The 19,236-nt window shown below is 36.5% G+C and overlaps 1 protein-coding gene across 12 annotated transcripts in view; it reads right to left on the bottom strand.

Moving 5' to 3' along the window:
• LOC128875607 (collagen alpha chain CG42342) overlaps positions 1-19,236 on the bottom strand; it is a 238,599-nt gene that overhangs the window by 7,861 nt on the left and 211,502 nt on the right. For 8 of the 12 annotated variants that reach the window (XM_054121319.1, XM_054121318.1, XM_054121323.1 and 5 more), the window contains 11 exons: positions 18,782-18,871; positions 18,476-18,520; positions 18,093-18,119; positions 17,938-17,973; positions 17,720-17,824; positions 16,467-16,511; positions 14,740-14,802; positions 5,772-5,798; positions 5,528-5,581; positions 4,608-4,634; positions 1,428-1,463 (listed from right to left, as the gene is read on the bottom strand). In XM_054121319.1, the coding sequence (XP_053977294.1) occupies positions 1,428-1,463; positions 4,608-4,634; positions 5,528-5,581; positions 5,772-5,798; positions 14,740-14,802; positions 16,467-16,511; positions 17,720-17,824; positions 17,938-17,973; positions 18,093-18,119; positions 18,476-18,520; positions 18,782-18,871 (555 nt within the window). Of the gene's footprint in view, positions 1-1,427; positions 1,464-4,542; positions 4,635-5,527; positions 5,582-5,771; positions 5,799-14,739; positions 14,803-16,466; positions 16,512-17,719; positions 17,825-17,937; positions 17,974-18,092; positions 18,120-18,475; positions 18,521-18,781; positions 18,872-19,236 lie in introns of all 12 variants that reach the window. The other 4 variants (XM_054121328.1, XM_054121322.1, XM_054121329.1 and 1 more) reach the window with 4 other exon arrangements.

The raw sequence follows: 19,236 nt of genomic DNA, 5'->3' as shown, positions 1-19,236 counted from the left end.
GATTTCGCATCGCTTCTAACACTAGTCGCACTTAACTAATAACGCTTCAATAGCAAAATCAATAACGAGTGTCAAATTGATCTTGGCGCGTTTCTTTCTTTTTCTTTTTTTCTTTTCGTGCGATGATGCGTTTAATAAGAGAGGCATTTACAGATTTAATGACAATGTTAATAACAGTAACAAAAATATTGATAATATTAATGTCAGCGATACAGCGAATCGTCCGTAAGCGTCGGCAGCAGCGCAGCCAGCGACGCGTATGGAACAGGGGACACGAAACTCGATCTTCCCTTATAGCGAGGCTCAAATTATGTTTATACAGTTTATAATTCCCTTTCTGTCCCAAATGTCTAACAAAGGCTTGTTAAGGGATCGAAAAGAGTCAATTTTTATTTATAAAGTGTTTTGGAATAAACTATATAATATTAAGCGTGATCATCAAACTGCGGATTTCATGCATTTACGATATAAACTAATATAATAAACACATTCTAAACATAATTAAAAGGTATATGCACTTAAAAGTGGAATAATATTTTTATATTTATTGTAGAATGTACTCAACATACATTATCTATATTTTATGTATGTTTTCTATATTATTGTACGTCATAAATGCATAAAATCTGCAGTGTAGTGGTGATGAAAACTTTATTATGAACTCAAGAAACAATTGATACCATTTATTCTTTGCAGATTATTTCTTTGAAATGTTGGCTACGCTTTAAGTGGTTCATTTTCAAACTCCAATTTTCCACCATTTTATCGAGCATCGTAACCAGAATCTGGCCAATGGCACGAGTTTGCTCGAATGTTTGCTCCAAGGCCACAATTCAAGTTGGTTTATTCATAGAAATAATCATCGAGAAATAAATGGTATCAATCGTTCTTTCAGTTCATAATAATAAAGTTCTCATAATCACATTTAATATTACGTGTTTTATTTCAAAACATTTTCCGGACCTCACGATGAATCACCTTATGCTATGTATCCATCGTTTACGATCCATTTAATAAACCCTTGCGCATTGTTTTATGAATTATAAATGGCGTTCCTAACGCTGAGACCAACAGTATTAAAAAGTTGCGAGGATGACCACGCGACGCTTACGCAACAGGTCCCAGCGACGCTTGCGCACGTTTCACCGCGGTTAGGCAGCAGCGTTGATTACTTTAGGCAACAAAAGTTAATAATAACGACAATGGCGATGGGTGAAATGTGAATTAGAACACAGGATGCTGAACATGTTCGAAACGATAATTTTTCACGGTCAGGCATGCGAAAACGTTTCGCGCACCAGACGATCGGGGAGACAATCGTCGTGAAATGGTATTTATGCGCGAGCCAGTTTGCCGGATCGAGCTACGGTCTTTTTTCCCCGTCCAATTTTATTTAAAACTAATAGTCGTATTACGTCAATACTCACAGGTTCGCCTGTAGCACCTTTCTCTCCGTTCGGTCCCTGGAATTGGTACGCCAAAGAATTTATTCGTTAAGTGACGTTCATGCCTCGCCTCGTTTTCTTTTTTACATGCACGATATACACGTGTTCTCCAAAGAAATTTTCGGGAAAGGAAGTTGCTCAAAAATGGGCATTTTTGGAGCTGTTGGGAAACGAAAAATTCATGCAGAACCGTTCACAGCGTCGCCCATAGAGCAGAAAACGTCTTTATCATTATTATTACAATCTCAAAAGTGATGGGAAAATGGGCAAAAATGGATGGAAACGTGTAAATGTGATAGCAATTGTATCACATATATTTTATGCTTCTTCTTTATCTTCTTCTTAAATGGTTGATGAAATTCATAGGTAAATCAACTGAAGATTGAAATCAAGTATATGCGGAGTGTTTCATTAAATCGGAATGATTAGATAACTCATGCAGGGATGAAGTTATTAAATGAAATGTTTTTACAAAAGTTACAGGAGCAAATTGTATGGAGTAAATAATTTTACTTGGCCTAGCCTGTATACTCAATTTCAGTCTTCAGTTGATTTACCTATCAATTTCATTGACAATTACTTCGAGGATGATTTAATATCTAAAGAAAATGAAGATAAAGCCTAAGATATAGGCGATACGATCATTATCAGTTTTACAAATTTCCATCCAGTAATTTTGAAGACTTTCCCATCACTTTTGGGATAGTAATGAAAGTTATAAGAGCGTTTTTTCTTCTATGAGTGACACTGTAAACGGTCCTGCATGAAGTTTACGTTTCAAAAAATGCCCATGTTTCAGCATCCTCCTTTTCATTCACGAACGCTACATGTGACTACGATCACGGAAACACGTCGACGAGCCGATGGAAATTATTAATCATGTAATGCAATGTTAACACTTCTCTGCTCTCGCCTTCGCTTGCGTTTCATTGAATTTCAATAGCCACGTTTCTAACTTCGATCGTGCATTCGTCGAGACGCTAAAGACAGAAATGGAGAGGATTGTTGCGCTTCTCTCGCTCTCTCCCTTCGAGATTAAAATTTCGAACTTCGGTGTGATTCTCGAAACAATTGTTTATGTCCAGAATTTGTGTATGTTTAATGAATATATAGTGATTAGATGGCAATATAAAATTATTGGATTAATAAGGTGATTGATTACTAGTTAATCCTACTACTGTGTTCTTAAAAAATAAAAAACCGAAATTATTACTGCTGTGAAAGAATTTTAAAGAAAAGATTAGTAATTCAATTAACAAAAGTTTATAAAATAGAACCTTCTTTCAGATTAATTTGAAGTGTTCTACTGTCAAAAACATTTGAAGAAATCCATGCAACACAGAAAATTGCAGGAATATTGTTATGTAATTATTTTTATAATAAAAATGATAAATAAATTCTTATTTTGCGAGGAGTTCGTGACACCATCAACTTGTAAAAAAGCAAAAAATATATTTCCTTGAATCTTTCTCGTCCAAATAAGATTATTTCTAGCGCGAGCATCTTATAATTGAGACCATAATGAACTGTTATGTCATATTTGAATTTGATCATTAATTTGACGTAGCGTAAATGAAGCCTTGTGATTGTTCTAATATATTTTTCAGATAATAGGAATTATACTTGGAGCGATAAGATAAAAAATCTATAAACAATCAACCTTATTCTGGACCGTAGTTTTAGTTATCATTAATATTCAAAGCCCCTTATAGCCGGTGACATCAGCGTATCGATAAAAACAAGCAATTTTTAGAAAACTGTAATTTTGAAAAAGTCATTTTGTTGACTAAATGTGTGCTGTGTCAAGTTGGTCAACCTGTATTTGTCCTACATGGTATTTCTTTAAGTGATTGTAATTAATTTAAGTCAGATAATAAGAGGTAATAGTTATTTGTGTTATGTAAAATGACAAAATTAATGAGCGCTGAAAAAACCGTGCTTCATACAATGCTTTTTCCAACTACCATAATAGGGCATATTATTATGTTACTATCTACTGGAATGAAATTTAATGCGTGTATGAAAATGTTAAAGTGGTCGAAAAAATTGCTTTTAAGAATTTAGGAATTTCCTAACAAGAAAAATCTGTGACGTTATCGATGCTGATTTTGATAAAACTGAGAAGGTTCATAGGGCGTTTGAAAATAAGGTGTTTTTTTTTTTTGTGGAAACTAAAGTTTAAGAGTTGAAAATATCCTTCTATGTTTCAGCTTTTTGTTGCTATCTTCAAAATTGGTAGATATGTAAGGAATTGTTAAAAATAAATTCTTGATGGTTTTTGGATTACTCCATAATTAAAGCAATTAATAAGAAATTTAAAAAATCGCTTTAAACATTATCACGGACATCACAGACTTGATAAACTGACTATCGTTTACCATTACAAGAATATTACGACAATTATTCATTTTATATTTTTAACTTTTACGTATTTGTGTTCATATTTGTAACATAAATAAACATTATAGGTAAGACTTGATTGATATGGTAGTTCTTTCTGTTGGTAGTGTAGAATACTCTGTTGATAAATCCTTTGCTCAGTTATATCGCATACTACATTATCGGTATACTACATTACCAACAGCATTCTACCTTACCTAGAACACTTCATTTTACTAACTGGGTACCTCCTCATTTTTCCCATTCAAAGATCACGCTCTACCTACAGTAGGTAAGTTCATATTAATCATTTTACATCAGAAATTATAAAAATTTTTTTAAAAAACTTCCTCGTACCTTTAGCAATTTTCAAGACAGCATCAGAGGATTGAAAATTAAGAGGGTTCTCTCACGTCTTAAACTTAAGTTGCCACCGTTAAAAAACTTACCTGTCCCTCATTTTCAGTTGCACTACAAACCTATAAAAAAATCGACATCTGTCACTTCACAGCTACTGCTTGTCAGAGTGTTTCTCTTTGAATCGTCCCTTCTCGATAGGAACATGGAACCAGGTAAAAAGTGTCGTGCATCCTCGGTGTAAAGAGGGAGAAAGGCGCAGAACATAATTTCAGCCCCTCCTTTTCGTGCAAAAGGAAGTAAAGAGACGAATTTTTGGGGACAGTCCCCGGGGTAGATCAGGCAGATGTATCGTCGTTACCCCGGGCTGGTCAGACTGTGTCGCAGTCACACCGAGGGTCGAGCGATAATCGAATGCCACTGTACCTCCGTGCCAGGAATTCCATCAGTACCCTGGGGACAAACAGAATGCATCGTTGATATCTTGATGACAGCGTAAACGAGTTCGAGTCGGGCAGAATATCGTTTTGTACGCCGCGCCGTGCCGTTTCGTCGATGGCGCAATTCTTATCGAATGTTAAATCTCTGGGTGAACGAACAGACGCGAGTTCTGCGCGGAAGCTATTCATTGGATCGTCATTGTTTCAAGTACATTGTTTAATATACAATCACGTTCATTGCAATAACCTTGGAGTATGCGAAGGAAGAAGATCACCGAGTTTTTTTAATCTACGATTAGAGGGGTCGTTTATGCCTAGTTCGTAAGTCGCAAGATAAGGCTAAGTACCGCGACCGTTTCAGCGCAAAACTATAGAATGAAATAAAATAAAAGTTACGTGCACAGGAATTTTATGCATTTATGGTGCACACTTATATCGAATACATACGAAAAATATAGATAATGTATACAGAATATGATTCTATTAATTAATATAATAATATCACTATGCGTATTTTATATATTTTCTATGAATTATACATCTTTTGATTATGTTTAGCATATACCCCATAAGTATTCGTATCTCTGTCTATTGAACAAATTTATCTAAATCAAATGATAGGTTTCATGTTTTCAAATAAAAGTTTCATTATAAACATAGACATGAAGAAATTTTACATGTACATATTTGTACTGAAACATTTATTTGAAAAGAGGAAACCTATCATTTGATTTAGATAAATTTCTTCAATAAACACAGAGGCTACGAATACTTACGAGACTGACCGTGTTTGACTTCGAAAAGGAGGAAGTTACTCAATTCGATATGTATATTTTTTTTTCCTCGTCATAAATGCATAAATACCCGCAGTCTAGCAAAAATATTTCAATACGATGAAACACTTACGGGCAGTCCAGGGTCCCCCCTTTCTCCCTTTATGCCTGGCTCTCCCTGTGCGCCCTGCAATTATGAAGAAACATAACGAACACTTTGTTCTATGCGATAGCCATTAAAATAATACCGTTAAGCTTGCAATCAGCTTAATTTACGCCTGAATGATGAAATCGTGGGCGCGGGAACGTAGTAATTGAGGATCCGAAAATCATAAATATAACGTATGGTTAAACGGGTCACCCCGAGGATTGCTCACCTTCATGCCGTCTAATCCTGGTGGTCCCTGAAAGGTAGAGGAAACCGTGTCAGATTCGTTGAGATCACCTGTCGATCAATCAATATCGAGTATGTCGACTCAACAGTAATTTATTGACTAAGGAAATTTATTAGACGCCCTTTGCATCGTCATTCACAGCAATGTTGTATTCTGCCAGGCTCCGCCAGGACTTATCAATTCCGTATCAATATTCGTTCGCTAGACGCTAACGTGACAAAATAATTGTATCATGTATGCGAAATAAAATAAATGTCTTAGAAAAATGGTTCTACTATGATTCCCTCTATCGAGGCAATGGTTTGTGGAGAATTTTGTTGAAAAACTCGCAACGAATTCAACGCGAGAAGGATTGTTACCTTTGATCTTAAAAGCAACGATCTCTCGTCTTGCAACAGTAACTCTACGCTTTGGACAATACAGCAAACCCTGTCTAAGAGGCGCCAGGTCGGATTCAAGCCGTGTCTTTTAGACGCCAATGGCTCCAAAACGTAACAATTCTTGATTTCCCTGCAATCTTCTACTACACATCAGCACTGAAGATAACCGCGCGCCTCTTAGACAGGTCCCACACGTATCTTACGTCTCATATGTTCAATCTCGATGGCGTGCACGCAGGATTGGTGACTATCAGAAGAAAAGACAAGAGATACTCCTGTGCTTTTAAAATCTTTCCAGGTAGAGATCCCTTTGTAATTTCTTAGCTGCGCGATGAAAAATGAAAATAAAACAAATCAAAGGCTCCATTGCAACGGGATGTTGTCGCACGCAGTTGGTTCGCGAGCGAGGCAAGAATACAACCGATGGGCGTTAGGCAAAGGAGAAGACAAAAGAGCTCTATTTAATCCAAGAAAAAAAAAAACACAAAGTAAAGACGATGGCGTAACGATCCAACAATTACGTTACCGTCGTGGTTGCAGCAAATTAACACGTGTTAATTCCTCATTCACGGGTCGTGTTAACAAATCGATAATCGCCGCGATATCAGGGGTGCATAACACATGGACAGAACGAAGAAAGAGAAGTAAGAAAGTGTAACGGGGGCGGTAGGGGGGCGGTGGGGGTGTGTTATTACAAATAGTGATTAAAACAATGATCGTCGGATCGCAGCCTGAGACAAAATGCAAAGCGGTAATAATATATATATATATATATACATATATATATATGTCCACTACGAAATGTGTGAGTGTGTATGTGAAGCGTTAAAAAATTGTTCGAATAGGGCATCGTATAGAAGCAAAGGACCAACAGGCACATGCACATTCTGTTTATTAATTGGGACAATGTAAAACAAAAAATCGTTAGAGTCAAACTATTCATATACGCAGTTACGTCGTCGTATTCTTCTCTGCAAATTTGTTCACTTATCAATTACCAAGGCGTCGCCGCTTTACAATCAATACACACATACGCACGCACGAAATAAATCATATGCCCTTCCCCGTAACACCATCTTGTTTTCTTTTTTTGTCCTTTTATGCACGTTTATGTCATGCATGCATATATATGTGTACACACAACAGACACACACGCGCACACACACACACGCCACGGGCATACAGACTCACCCATATTATGTGTATGTATACATATGCAAAATACATACGTATACGGAAAATTACACGCGCGCATATGTATCGACCTTTTTTATATTTCGTTTTAGAGATTACACGGCTCCAGATTTTCTTCGTCAACGTACGTATATATGCACGTGTATAGATAACCTTCCATTTATGGGTGTTCGCAAATAAATAAATATATACATATACATATACATATATATATATATATATATATTTATGTACCGTACGCCTTACTCGCATTAACTTTACCATTAGTGAGCTTTTAATGACACCGTGAGCTCCACGCTTTCGCTCGTCCCGTTATCCTGTTAAAACTATTCGCAATTTTATAGCCTATGTTCTTAGAGAGTAGGGTATAAACAGGGAGGGGCAGGGGGGGGCCTATCGCGCTTCTTATCCGAGGCAAATAAAACACGTCGTTAACGTCGTTTCCTTTTCTGTTTTTTTTTTCATTTTCGTTTCTTTTTTTTTCGTTTATCTTTCTTTACGGTGTCGGTATTATTCTACACTGTACAATTTCCGTAATTCATCGCACCCGATCATGCCGGAAGCGAACGACACTGCGCGTTGCATGTGACTAGGGGGTCGCAAACAAGGGGACGGGGCTGTATGGGGGGGGGGGGGTTGTAAGTCGTTCGCTCGCGATTTCGCAAACAGTCGAATGTATTCGGTGGGATCATTAAACGTATCTGCCACTGCGAGCAATAAATCGTGTTTCGTTTCTGGGTATATTTATATATGTATATATACAACCAGTCCCATAAGTATTCGTACCCTTTATGGATATCGAAGAAATTTGTCTAAATTAAATAATAGGTTTGACGTTTGCAAATAAATTTGTTCGTTATAAATATATATTAGGTGTCGAAATTAATTTTGTGGCTTTACCTTTAATTATTTATAACTCTAAGTAGAAATACCTACTTGTCAGTTTGGTAGATTAAAGTATTAATCTTCCTCAACTAAGTCCTCAACTTAATCTCTGTAAATCCATCTCTAGAATGAATTTATGTACAGGTAGATAACATCAGTCTCAACCTGATGGTCGTTAGAATGTATCTTGAATATTTTCGAAATTCATTAGTCGACAATTTTGCTTATTGTTGTTTATTTATTTTGTTTATTTTTTTGTAAAATAAAATTTTTGCAAACGTACCAACAAAAATAGAATCTAAGTAGGACTTTATCTTATTTAGCAAATATTATAGTATGAACTTTACTTTTAATAATTGTTTACGTCATTGCATAGCGTGTGAATTTTATAGATTTTTGCACATTCAAATTTCCTATAAATGCATAAAAAATTCGTAATCTAGTAATTAGAAAAATCATAAGAGTACAATAATAAGCAAAATTTCGTGGCTATTAAACTTCGTACAGATGCATTGCAATGACCCTCCGGTTGTGGACGTAAAAGGTTGATACTTAATGTACCAAAATAACGAGTAAGTACAGTTAGTCCCATAAGTATTCATACCCCCTATGTCTATTGAACAAATTTGTCCAAATTAAATGATGGTTTCAATTATTTGGAAACTTAAATCTATCATTTAATTTAGACAAATTTCTTTGATAGACACAGATAGTACGAATGCTTAAAGGACTGACTGTATATCTGTTTAAGCTAGAGTTATAAATGATTGAATAAAAAGGCACAGAATTATTGTCTACACCTAACACATGTGTAAAGTATATTCATATACATATTTATAATGAAGCGTTTAGTTAGAAACATCAAACCTGTCATTTAATTTAGACAAATTTCTTCGATAGACATAGAGGGCACGAATACTTATAGGACTGACTGTACATCTCGTGCCTAAATCGATCTTTCGCTTATAGGTGTATTAAAGCATTTTCGTATCTGCGTTTTCCTCCTCAGGACAAACGCCCCGCAGACAACCGCTTCCGAATTTTTGTATGCACTCCGCTCGGTTTTCCAGCGACGTTTCCGTTGTTACGCATGGAAACTCTCTACAAGCAACGTGTACTTGATTTAAGAAGAAAAAAAAAAGATAGAGATAAAAATAATAAACTAAAAGTATCGTTTGTCGGCGAACGCCAAAGCGTTTAAGCTTCTTTGCGCCATTGAGAGTTTTGTCGAGTTCTGGAACGAATAATCGTTAAATGTTTTGGAACGAATTTTCAAGTCAGAGTAGATTGTATAACACCTGGGAAAAATTTTCGCGAGGACGGATTAACAGGAAATTTCCTGAAAGCACTCATGTTTTGGGATAGTAAAATGTTGTTATATATAATTGGTGTTGATAGGGAACTAATGGGAGCTTGATATAAAGTGTACGACAATAAAATAACACGGATTTTCATTTATTATAACAAAAAGAAGAAACTGAATGTTATATAAAAAGAAGTTTTCAATAGGTAGAAATCCAGGAAAGTAGTTTCCACTCGTGAGTGATATAATTAGCTTCATGAGTATAAACAGCGCAGTTGTTTGTCATTTAAAATAATAGAATAAAATAATAATGATATTTTGAAACGATAAATCAAATTTAAACAAGCGTTTTTAATCACTTCTGGGAGATGAATTGGTAACATTTAATTCAGTGAATAAGGAAGTCAAACGTTTGCAATATACCATCACATCAGCTACAGACACTCTAACGATATAAAATTCAGAATAATTGTTCTTAATCTCGCGAGGAACGAATTTTAAATTTTATATCGAGCTCCCTCCATTCATCAATTTAAATAAACCCAACATTTTACCACTTTAAAACATCAATGTATTCATTAAATTTCCTATCAGTGTGCTCGATCGAAAACTTTTTGTCAGTGGCTGTAATATCGCGCCGAGATACTTGTTAGTCCAGCGTTTAATAAACAATTTTCACCCCGAGATAACTCGAATTCAGGCAGTATCGAGTAGAAAAGGAAACCGCGCGATAAACATCTCTAATATAAACAGTAGGTAACATGGTTTAAGAACGGTAATTTAACCGAAAGTACGTAGCACTCTTTGTTCAATAAATATTAAGCTTATAGTTTTAACGTCGAGTAGCGTATGCTATTTTTTCGGAATATCTTGCCCCGTTTCGTTGACTTTTCCTAATGGAGAAATGAACGCGTGATAAAAGTTCGTGCATGCTTCTTTTTCCTTGCAAAAGAACGTTAATTGTGACGTAGGGAACCTCAACTATTCAAGAATCTACAATATAAGAGTATACACGTTACAATATTTAGCGAAGCGCGATAACGAAAATTACTTGAAACGAGAAGCTCGGGATAAGTCGATGAAATAAATAGCTTAAATTCTAGTCGCAAAACAGGCAAGTTCAAAGCACTCCTCTGATAATACTTGCGAACGTTGATACAATCGGATGGAGTATCTTCGATGAGAAATAATGGCACTGATTTTAAAGAAATGTCCGTGTATGGTTGGTATGTTCTAAAATTATAGGCGAGGGACTGTTTAAACTCGGTAGAACTCGTTGAGAAACACAAAATAGTGTTAACGAACAAATCGCTACTGGAAAGCAATAATCTGACTAATTAAAATATGAATATTTTTGTTGTAGTCTCGCACAATGTATACTATAATAATATTACACAAAAGTGATGATTTTAACGGAAATATAAATTACATATATAATATATTATTAAAAGGTATACGTTTTTTGTATTATAACATTTATTCCTAAGAATGTAATGATGAAAAACTTTAAAAAGAAGCTAGACAAACAAGTATCGCATTGTGTTATAAGCGAGTCACGGAACTTTCATTCTAGACGTTAATAAAATACCTTGAAATAATTATTGTTCATCAACTCATTGTAAGATATTTCATTATTGCTTTTCAGCAGAGATGTGTCTACGAAGTAACCAATTTTTAAACGTTGAATTCTATTCAGTACAAATAGATAAGTGTATAGCAGTAACGCTTTTAAATGATAAAATCGGGCCCGCCTACTTACTTGGAAATTTTATTAAAATTAAAGGGATTAAACTACTTATTATTACTTTAATAATAATAATAATTTATGGGTGCCCTTCTCTTCTCACTACCTAAGAGACATTACATTTCACATTTCTAATTTTAGATCTCATTATATTTACATATTTTTGGGATGATTCTAAATACAGTGTCGAAAATTTTCTAAAACACTAAAATGCTTGAACCGTCCAATTTCTTAAAAAATCCTTTCATTAAACAAAAGTATCAATTCTTATCATATAGATAATTCCTTACAAACTCAAGAATACTTTTCAAGTTAATTCCCGCACGTATGTTAATTATAATATTTTATTTTATGTCCTTCAAAGAGTTCTACCAACCTGTCCAGCAAGTACATGTCTGAGCACCGAGACTAGTGGCGTCATAGAAGGACGCAGCCGTATTGCAGTGTTCCAGTGCCACCATTAGTTCGCCTGCTCGCCGTGCACTGAAACAGTTATCGTGTCCAGGCTTGCTATACAGTTTGTACCTATAATTCTGAAATAATCTCCAACCAGTAAGGATTCAGAAGTTCTTTTCCCTCGACCTCGTTACCGTGATACGTATACGTTTCAATTAAACAGTAAATTTGCCCGAATTTCACTGCCTTGTTAAGTGAAGTACATCGAGACTTAAGAATCACCAGGTCGGCGAAGGATTACACCTCGATCGCATAATCGACAATTCCACGAAGTTAACGATCGATTTCTTGTAACTTCGTCGATGCAAATCTTTTGTGGCTACTCTTCTTTACATGTCTTACTTCGCAGGGAACCTTTCGAACGTCCACATAACGTGCATGTTGAACATTGTGTGAAATCAAATATCGGAGTGAAACGAACGAAAGAAGAATCATGGTAAAACGGTTCAATTATCACTACGTGTGAGGAATGCTATAAGTGAGTTGTCTTTAAGTACGAAGCAGTGAATCGTAATCGACGGAAGGAATAGTGAAAATGGGCATCGAAGGAAGAAACCTTGAACGATGAGTGAACCGAGTAACAAATGGGAACGATAGATGCGGTTGACGAGGTACATGATCAAAAGTACATCAAGGGATGAACGAAACTAGTGACATACACTGAGAAAAAATGTACCTGCGTGAACTGTAAATGTTATTAAGTTTATAATTAAGTAACAACTACGCTCTGCGTAACAATTTGCGATACCTTAACAGGTATCTTGAAAACTTCTATAAGTAGCAAGCAGAACCAGGGATTGGAAATAGTTAATGATATTGTTCTGGTTTTTGAACCAGTTATATACAACCACCATTCGGAGTAACTGTTAGAGAGAACAGAGAAAAGTGAACACATTAGAATTGTGAATAAAGTCTGTAGGAACGTTCGCTTGTTTCAGTTATCTCTATGAGTTATTCCAAATTACGGTTTCGTTTAACCAAAGAACATTTATATTACAGTTTGACACAGTTACAGTAGTGGCCATAGAAATTGCACCACTTCTTGCAAATCTGATAGCTAGAATAAATTATAGCTTAGAATAAATTATGTTTTCTTTAACATAAATCAAACCTTTAGTGCTCAGTAACACGGATAGTTACCACTGCTTACTGCTCGTGTGAGGATAAAAATAAACACAGTGGTATTTTGAAAGCAATGCAAACCACTACTGTATATGTACACCTTCATATTTTATCGTTCCTTAGCGATGCTTCAGCGAAGATTAGGGAAGAATAAAACGAGTAAATGTATATACACAGCAGTGGCTAATGATCTCTTTCAGATGAGCAGTAATAGTCTCTTTCACTGAATAGGTTTGATTTACGTTTTGAAATATATAATTAATTACACTGAAAATGTTTAGTGCAATTATCGCATTTGCAATGTATTCCAATGTATTCGACAGATCGTATTTTGAAGGAGTGGTGTATATGTAATAAAATTCTCGCAACTGCGTAAGATAGATGCGCAGAAGACATTCACTATCCAAGTGCATCTATATCGTGTAGCAGTGGATGGCGAAAGTTTTCTGCTTATCTATCTTGCACAACTACGGTACTTGTGTTATACCATATCGTCGCTTGGCGACGCTACTGATTCATAACATCTTTTGCATGGTTTCATTGTGCTAATAATATATCATTGTTCCAATATCTATGCCCACCACCGCCATTGTGGAAGAGTTTCAATCCCCAAATCGAAACTGCTTCACCTCGTCGATGGATATTTCTATCTAGACACTCACCCAAAACTGTGACTATCCCCTAGCTTATCCGAGAAACGTTTTAAGGAGAAATTTGCTCTCTGCAATTTACAATGCTACATCGACGTCCCGATTCTTCGACTAACATTCTTTTCTCAGTGTATATAGATATACAGTTACACAGGCAGACATATAGCACATGTTAACAGGACGGATGGCAGTGCGATCATCCGCTAAATATTATGTTGGATAAATAAGTATACAACACCGATTGTAATGCGTATGTGCAAAATTCGATATTGAAAAAAGCATCGAACGGTTTACTCGTACACATTAAGATTTATGGAAGACACTTGTTTCTCCCGAAACTTCATCCTTGTCACACATTAACACAAAAAAAGACCCACGTGTGTCGAAATTAAACAATTACTCTTTCTCAATTAGCGATACTCTGCCACGCGGAACGTACCAACTATTAATATAAGTACAGTCGTCTTAACTATCTAAAACCAATACACATGTAAGACGCGGATTTGTTCGTTTCTCTTTTTTTTTCCTTTCGTTTGCTTCGTTCAAGTTAACGAACGAATTTAATAACTTCTTCTACGGTAAAAACTGTCCTTTTAGTACCAGGTATTCGAGTGCGAGAATGATATCACAACGATGTCTAATTTTCGCAACGGACGGTCATTATTTTTGTCTCTTCATCGTCTTTCATCGTTGGAATTATCGTTAGTAGCCCCATTGATCGATAAACAAGCAACGATGAAGCTATCGAATCAGGAGGGTCCGCGGTCCGAAATTGATAGCTCGAATTAACTAGCACTCATTCTCGCAATTACATCTTATCGAATAAACGCTAACGATATGACTGAACGTTGTCACGTATGGAAACGTTGAGAACTTTTGGACAGGTTATCGACACGAACTGATATATTCCTTCGAGGTATTTTCTTTTCCTTTCTTTTTTGTTTGCATTGCTCGCACGTTGTCTCTCGTGTCGTTTTTTTTTTTCAAATGATCTTTTCGTTATACGTGTTTATACTATCCGTTTACATACAGTAAACGATACGATAGAACATATTCGAGAGGCAATTTCAAGGATCTCGCTGTGGATACGAAGAAGTACGACGCCATGTCGAGAAAGCGACAATTGATTACACTGGTCGTTAGTGAATGGCTATCAATGATTCAGCAGCGAGGCCAAATAACGATGACGTTAGGAGCGAGAGGTCCGCGTTCTTACCATGACACCAGGTTTCCCGGAATCCCCGGGTTTTCCGGATTCTCCTCTAAGTCCCATGGGGCCCTGTAAATAAACAAATATCTCGAATCAGTGATTCGACTACAATGCCACCACGAGAACATATAGTGGGATGAACGAGTGCAGATGAGTTTATTAGGACATCCCATAAGCAATGCGGCTTTCCTAAAGATGATCCATTTGATTAGTGGTCCACTTATTGTTAGTATGAATAATAATGCTAGCTTTCTACTTCAATATTATATTAAAATTTGATGAGTCCAAATCGAAAAATGTACAATGGAGCTATGCAAATACAGCTGTGAATTGCTAGCTTCGCCAAGCGACGATACAGTGTAACACGAGTGCCGTATCTGCGCAAGGTAGATGCGCAGAAGACCTTCGACGTCGATAGCTATACGATATAGATCACAGGGACGAGTGTGCATTTACATATGCATTTAATTTGGACTGTAAGTACAGCAATGGATGGTGAATGTTTATTGCGCATCTACCTCGCGCAGTAGAGCGAGACTTGTGTTACGTCGTATCATCACTTGACAGTGCTGGTGTTTCTCGACAGCTTTTTTTGTTGGGCTCGTTATACGATAACTTAATGTTTTAACTAGAGGACTGTTAATTTTGCTCCTAATTCTATAAATGGATGCCAGAGGCGCCCTATTTGTAAATAGTCGCGTATGCACGCGCACACACGTTAGTAGAAATTGGTGTTTACTAGCATTAATGAAATGTAGTGGTCCAGGCGTGTTCTGAGTTGAAGAAAATTAGAAAAAAATGTAAATATTCAATAAAATGTTGAATAATACTTGTTGGGTGAAAAGTTGCAGCAACGTCTACTACGAAAATTAGAAAGAGGTGTTTAACGCATCTATAAACTCAAAATTGTTCCATAAACAGGAAAAGGTGTTGTAGAAGTTTAATATTGTTATAATAAGAAAATGTTTACGAGAACGTTTAATATTTTTTTACTATGTTGTTCGCTAAATCGCTGCATAAATGTATGAAAGAAAAATTAATTTATTAAATTTAATCTCCTTGAAATTTATTTAAAACCATGTACAAACAGTATATTTCTTGTCATGAACAATGTTAAAAGAGTTCTTATCACTTGGCACTTTGGAAAACGCTGATATAAACTATATCAATCATTAGTTTATTTCGATGTTTTTGAAACTGCCAAGTAATAAAGTCTTTTTTAACATTATTCGCTAAAAAATAATAATATGGTATTACTATTGCAAATACGCAATTTATAAACATTATTTAGGAGTACATCTTGTGTTCTTTATCGATCATCTAAAGAAACATATTTATTCGCATCGCGTATGGGATGATCTAACAAAGTTTTCATTCACTTAAAAACGTTTCTCTTTCTTTGTATTCATAATATCGATGAGTTATGTATTGTGCAGCTATGTAGGCGTGTACCTTTTATTTATATGTACCTTCTCCATTTTCTCGCTATGTACTTGTTGTTCTGACAACAAAGTATAGTTGTTATTATCCTCGCTGGGAAGTAAAGTACGCGTACGAGCATGTTTCAGACAGTGTCTCTTTCAATGTGTTAATGTTAAATAAGAAACAAGTGAATTTATCAATGGCTGAATTATCGTTTCGCTTGTATTCTGTTAGATTTTATTCCCTGGCACTTCACCGCGCTTGGTAACCTACCTAACCGACAAACCTAATCTGTGGAGGAAAATACGTACGGGCAGTCCCATTGGACCCGGATCTCCTTTGGCACCCTTCTCTCCCTGCAACGTGAAAGAAGAAGTCACACTTAAAAATGCGTCTTATTGGGCCTTGTAACACGGTAATTTCGTTACCTTTCTCAAGATTACACGGTTAAAGTCTGCGTTTAATAAACTCTATAAGACGTACAACGTAAATTCAAATAAATCCGTCTTACGCAGTATTTTTAATTATTTCGATAATTTCTATCGCATTGCAGCTAATGCGTACTGTATGATGGAGCATCGCAATCGTTTCAGCACACGGCGAGCGCGAGAACTAACGCCACTAGTTTGCGCGCTTAGCGTGCTCTGAGACAGTCGCGGTGTCCAGCTCTGATGTACGCAATACAGTTTATACACTACCAGCCATTAATCTCAATACTTTTAGTAAATAAGTTATTGAGGAGCCAAAACTTGTTGGACCAAAACATGTGCAGACAACTAGTTTTGGACTAAACGACTCGTGTCGTATTTTTATTAGGGAGGACTTATAACATAGTCTCTCCTCTACAATCTGATGTACTATTCGTTCGTTAATACCCAACTCGGATGAGATTTTCCGCAACGATTGCCCTAAGTTCTCGGAAATTACCACCTGAGCTCTTTCTACGACTGCTGAAGTCTGTGTAACGCGTTCCTTTGAATGAATCTCAGTCTTATATGAATCCTCAGATTGTTTGGAAGCATTATCCATATCATAAACAGCCGATTTAGGGTACCCGAAGAGCCGAATAATCTCAACAGTCGAACGGAGAACGCAAAGACTTTCTAGGAACACGTGGCTTTCAAGAAAAAAAGGCGATCCGTATAAGATCATATGGCAAACAATTTAAATTGGAATTTGTCCGGATTTAGACGCCGCACCCTGTATTTGAAAAAAACAGTTTTATGAATAATTATGAATAGTAAATTATGAATAAAAATCATCTGAGGGATGTACTGCAAGAGAAATGGAAGGCAGTCAAAGCTGAAAAATTTAAATATGTCAAATTTAAGTAAATTATCCATCCAATTGTTTGAAAACCTTGACAACGAATTCAAATATGATTACTCCACTTCAATAAATATGAATATTTGCAAAGTGGCTTTCTACTTGCGTCCCTCTTTGAAAAAATCATATGTATTGAAATCGATGACCGGCAGTGTAACTATTTGCAGTAAGAACACGTATTACAGTAAGGCATGTTTCATTATTAAAATAAGGTTAATAGTAAACGGTGATTACTGACAGGATCGCCTTTAGCGCCATCGTGTCCTCGATCGCCCTTGATGCCAGGTGGACCCTGAAGTCCAGGAGTGCCAGCTGGACCGGGTGGTCCCGGTGGCCCCATTATCTGCGAACAATTAAATACATAAACGTCGAACAATCGCGGAATTCGATCGAAACCGCGCTTTTCCGATGAACGAATCGCGAAACGGACAATTCGAAATGGGCTCTTCTACTCACCATTTCGCCGGCATTCACCTCGAACGTGCCGTCACCCTGTAACAAAACGTGCATTTCAAATGATAAATCTTTTCTCACCATCTCCGGACCACGGGCTAGATGTGTTCCCGATAACGAGATCACGTTACAAAGAAACGAAGATGAAACACACGTACCTGCCTTCGTCTGAGCTTTTTGTATTTCTGTCGGCGGGAGTCCGATGTCGTGTCATGAAAAGAAATAGATTATTATCGTCAAATCGTTGAATTTGTCTCGTTATAAAATGGGGTGTCCCGTTCGATCCTCGATTCCAAAGCGATCGAGTGAAACACAATATATACTTAACGGCGCATTGAAACCGAGGACCCCGAATTACTTGGACGGGAGGAAATTGATGGATTCAACAACCCTTGCGTTCAACAGCTGAAGTTCCCGCCTAACAATCGACTATGTCTTTCCTTCGCTGTTGAATGCAAATATAATAGGGGAAGGGATTCGAAATGACGGTATTCGTTATCCTATCCGACGAAAGCAATGCATTGCTGAAAAATCGACTCACCGATTCGCCTTTCTCTCCCTTTTCACCTTTCGAACCTGGGTAGCCCTGTTTACCGAGAACATCCGTGACGTTATACATTTCATTGAGTCGTGTCCACCTAGCAATGGTGCAACAAGTCACAGTCGAGTCTCTATTTAATGCGGTGTAAGAATCACTGTCTTCATCGTGAAAATGATGAAACGTAACCATAATTCTTCGACGTAAATTGAGGTCTTGCTTCTTCGATTTCTTTATTATTCGGTTTTTCATGGAGTCCACCGCGTAATAAAAAGAGACTCGAGAGTGTGTTTCGAGCAATTTACATACCGGAGGACCAGGTAGACCTGGAGGGCCCATAAGTCCCGGCGGTCCGATATCACCGTATTCACCTTTGTCACCTTTAGGCCCAGATATACCCTGAACAAAATTGTGGCAAGCAATTTACGTAATATGTAACGGATTTAGCATCTCTGAAACCTAAAATTGCTCTGATAACCTTAAACCAAATCGAATTTAATGGTTGTCACGTTGTAATATTTGCTATTGTGTTATATTAGGTCAACCCATAAGTAATGTCTTTTACGTTACTGTAAAAGGACATATTTTTTTTTTAGATCGTACATAATAAGGATAACAATAAAAAAAAATATTAGTGGACTCTTTTATCACATCCATTATACATTTTGGACCTTTCACTAAGTAAGTAATTATCATCTATTTTGATCTATGCAACATTTTTTAACCAGACAAAAATTCAATAATATTGAACGCATCAAATCAGG

Source organism: Hylaeus volcanicus, chromosome 4 (assembly GCF_026283585.1).
Source record: "Hylaeus volcanicus isolate JK05 chromosome 4, UHH_iyHylVolc1.0_haploid, whole genome shotgun sequence".
Lineage (NCBI taxonomy): Eukaryota > Metazoa > Arthropoda > Insecta > Hymenoptera > Colletidae > Hylaeus > Hylaeus volcanicus.
Note: the sequence above shows the minus strand (reverse complement) of the source record. Positions and strands in the feature narration are given on the sequence as shown.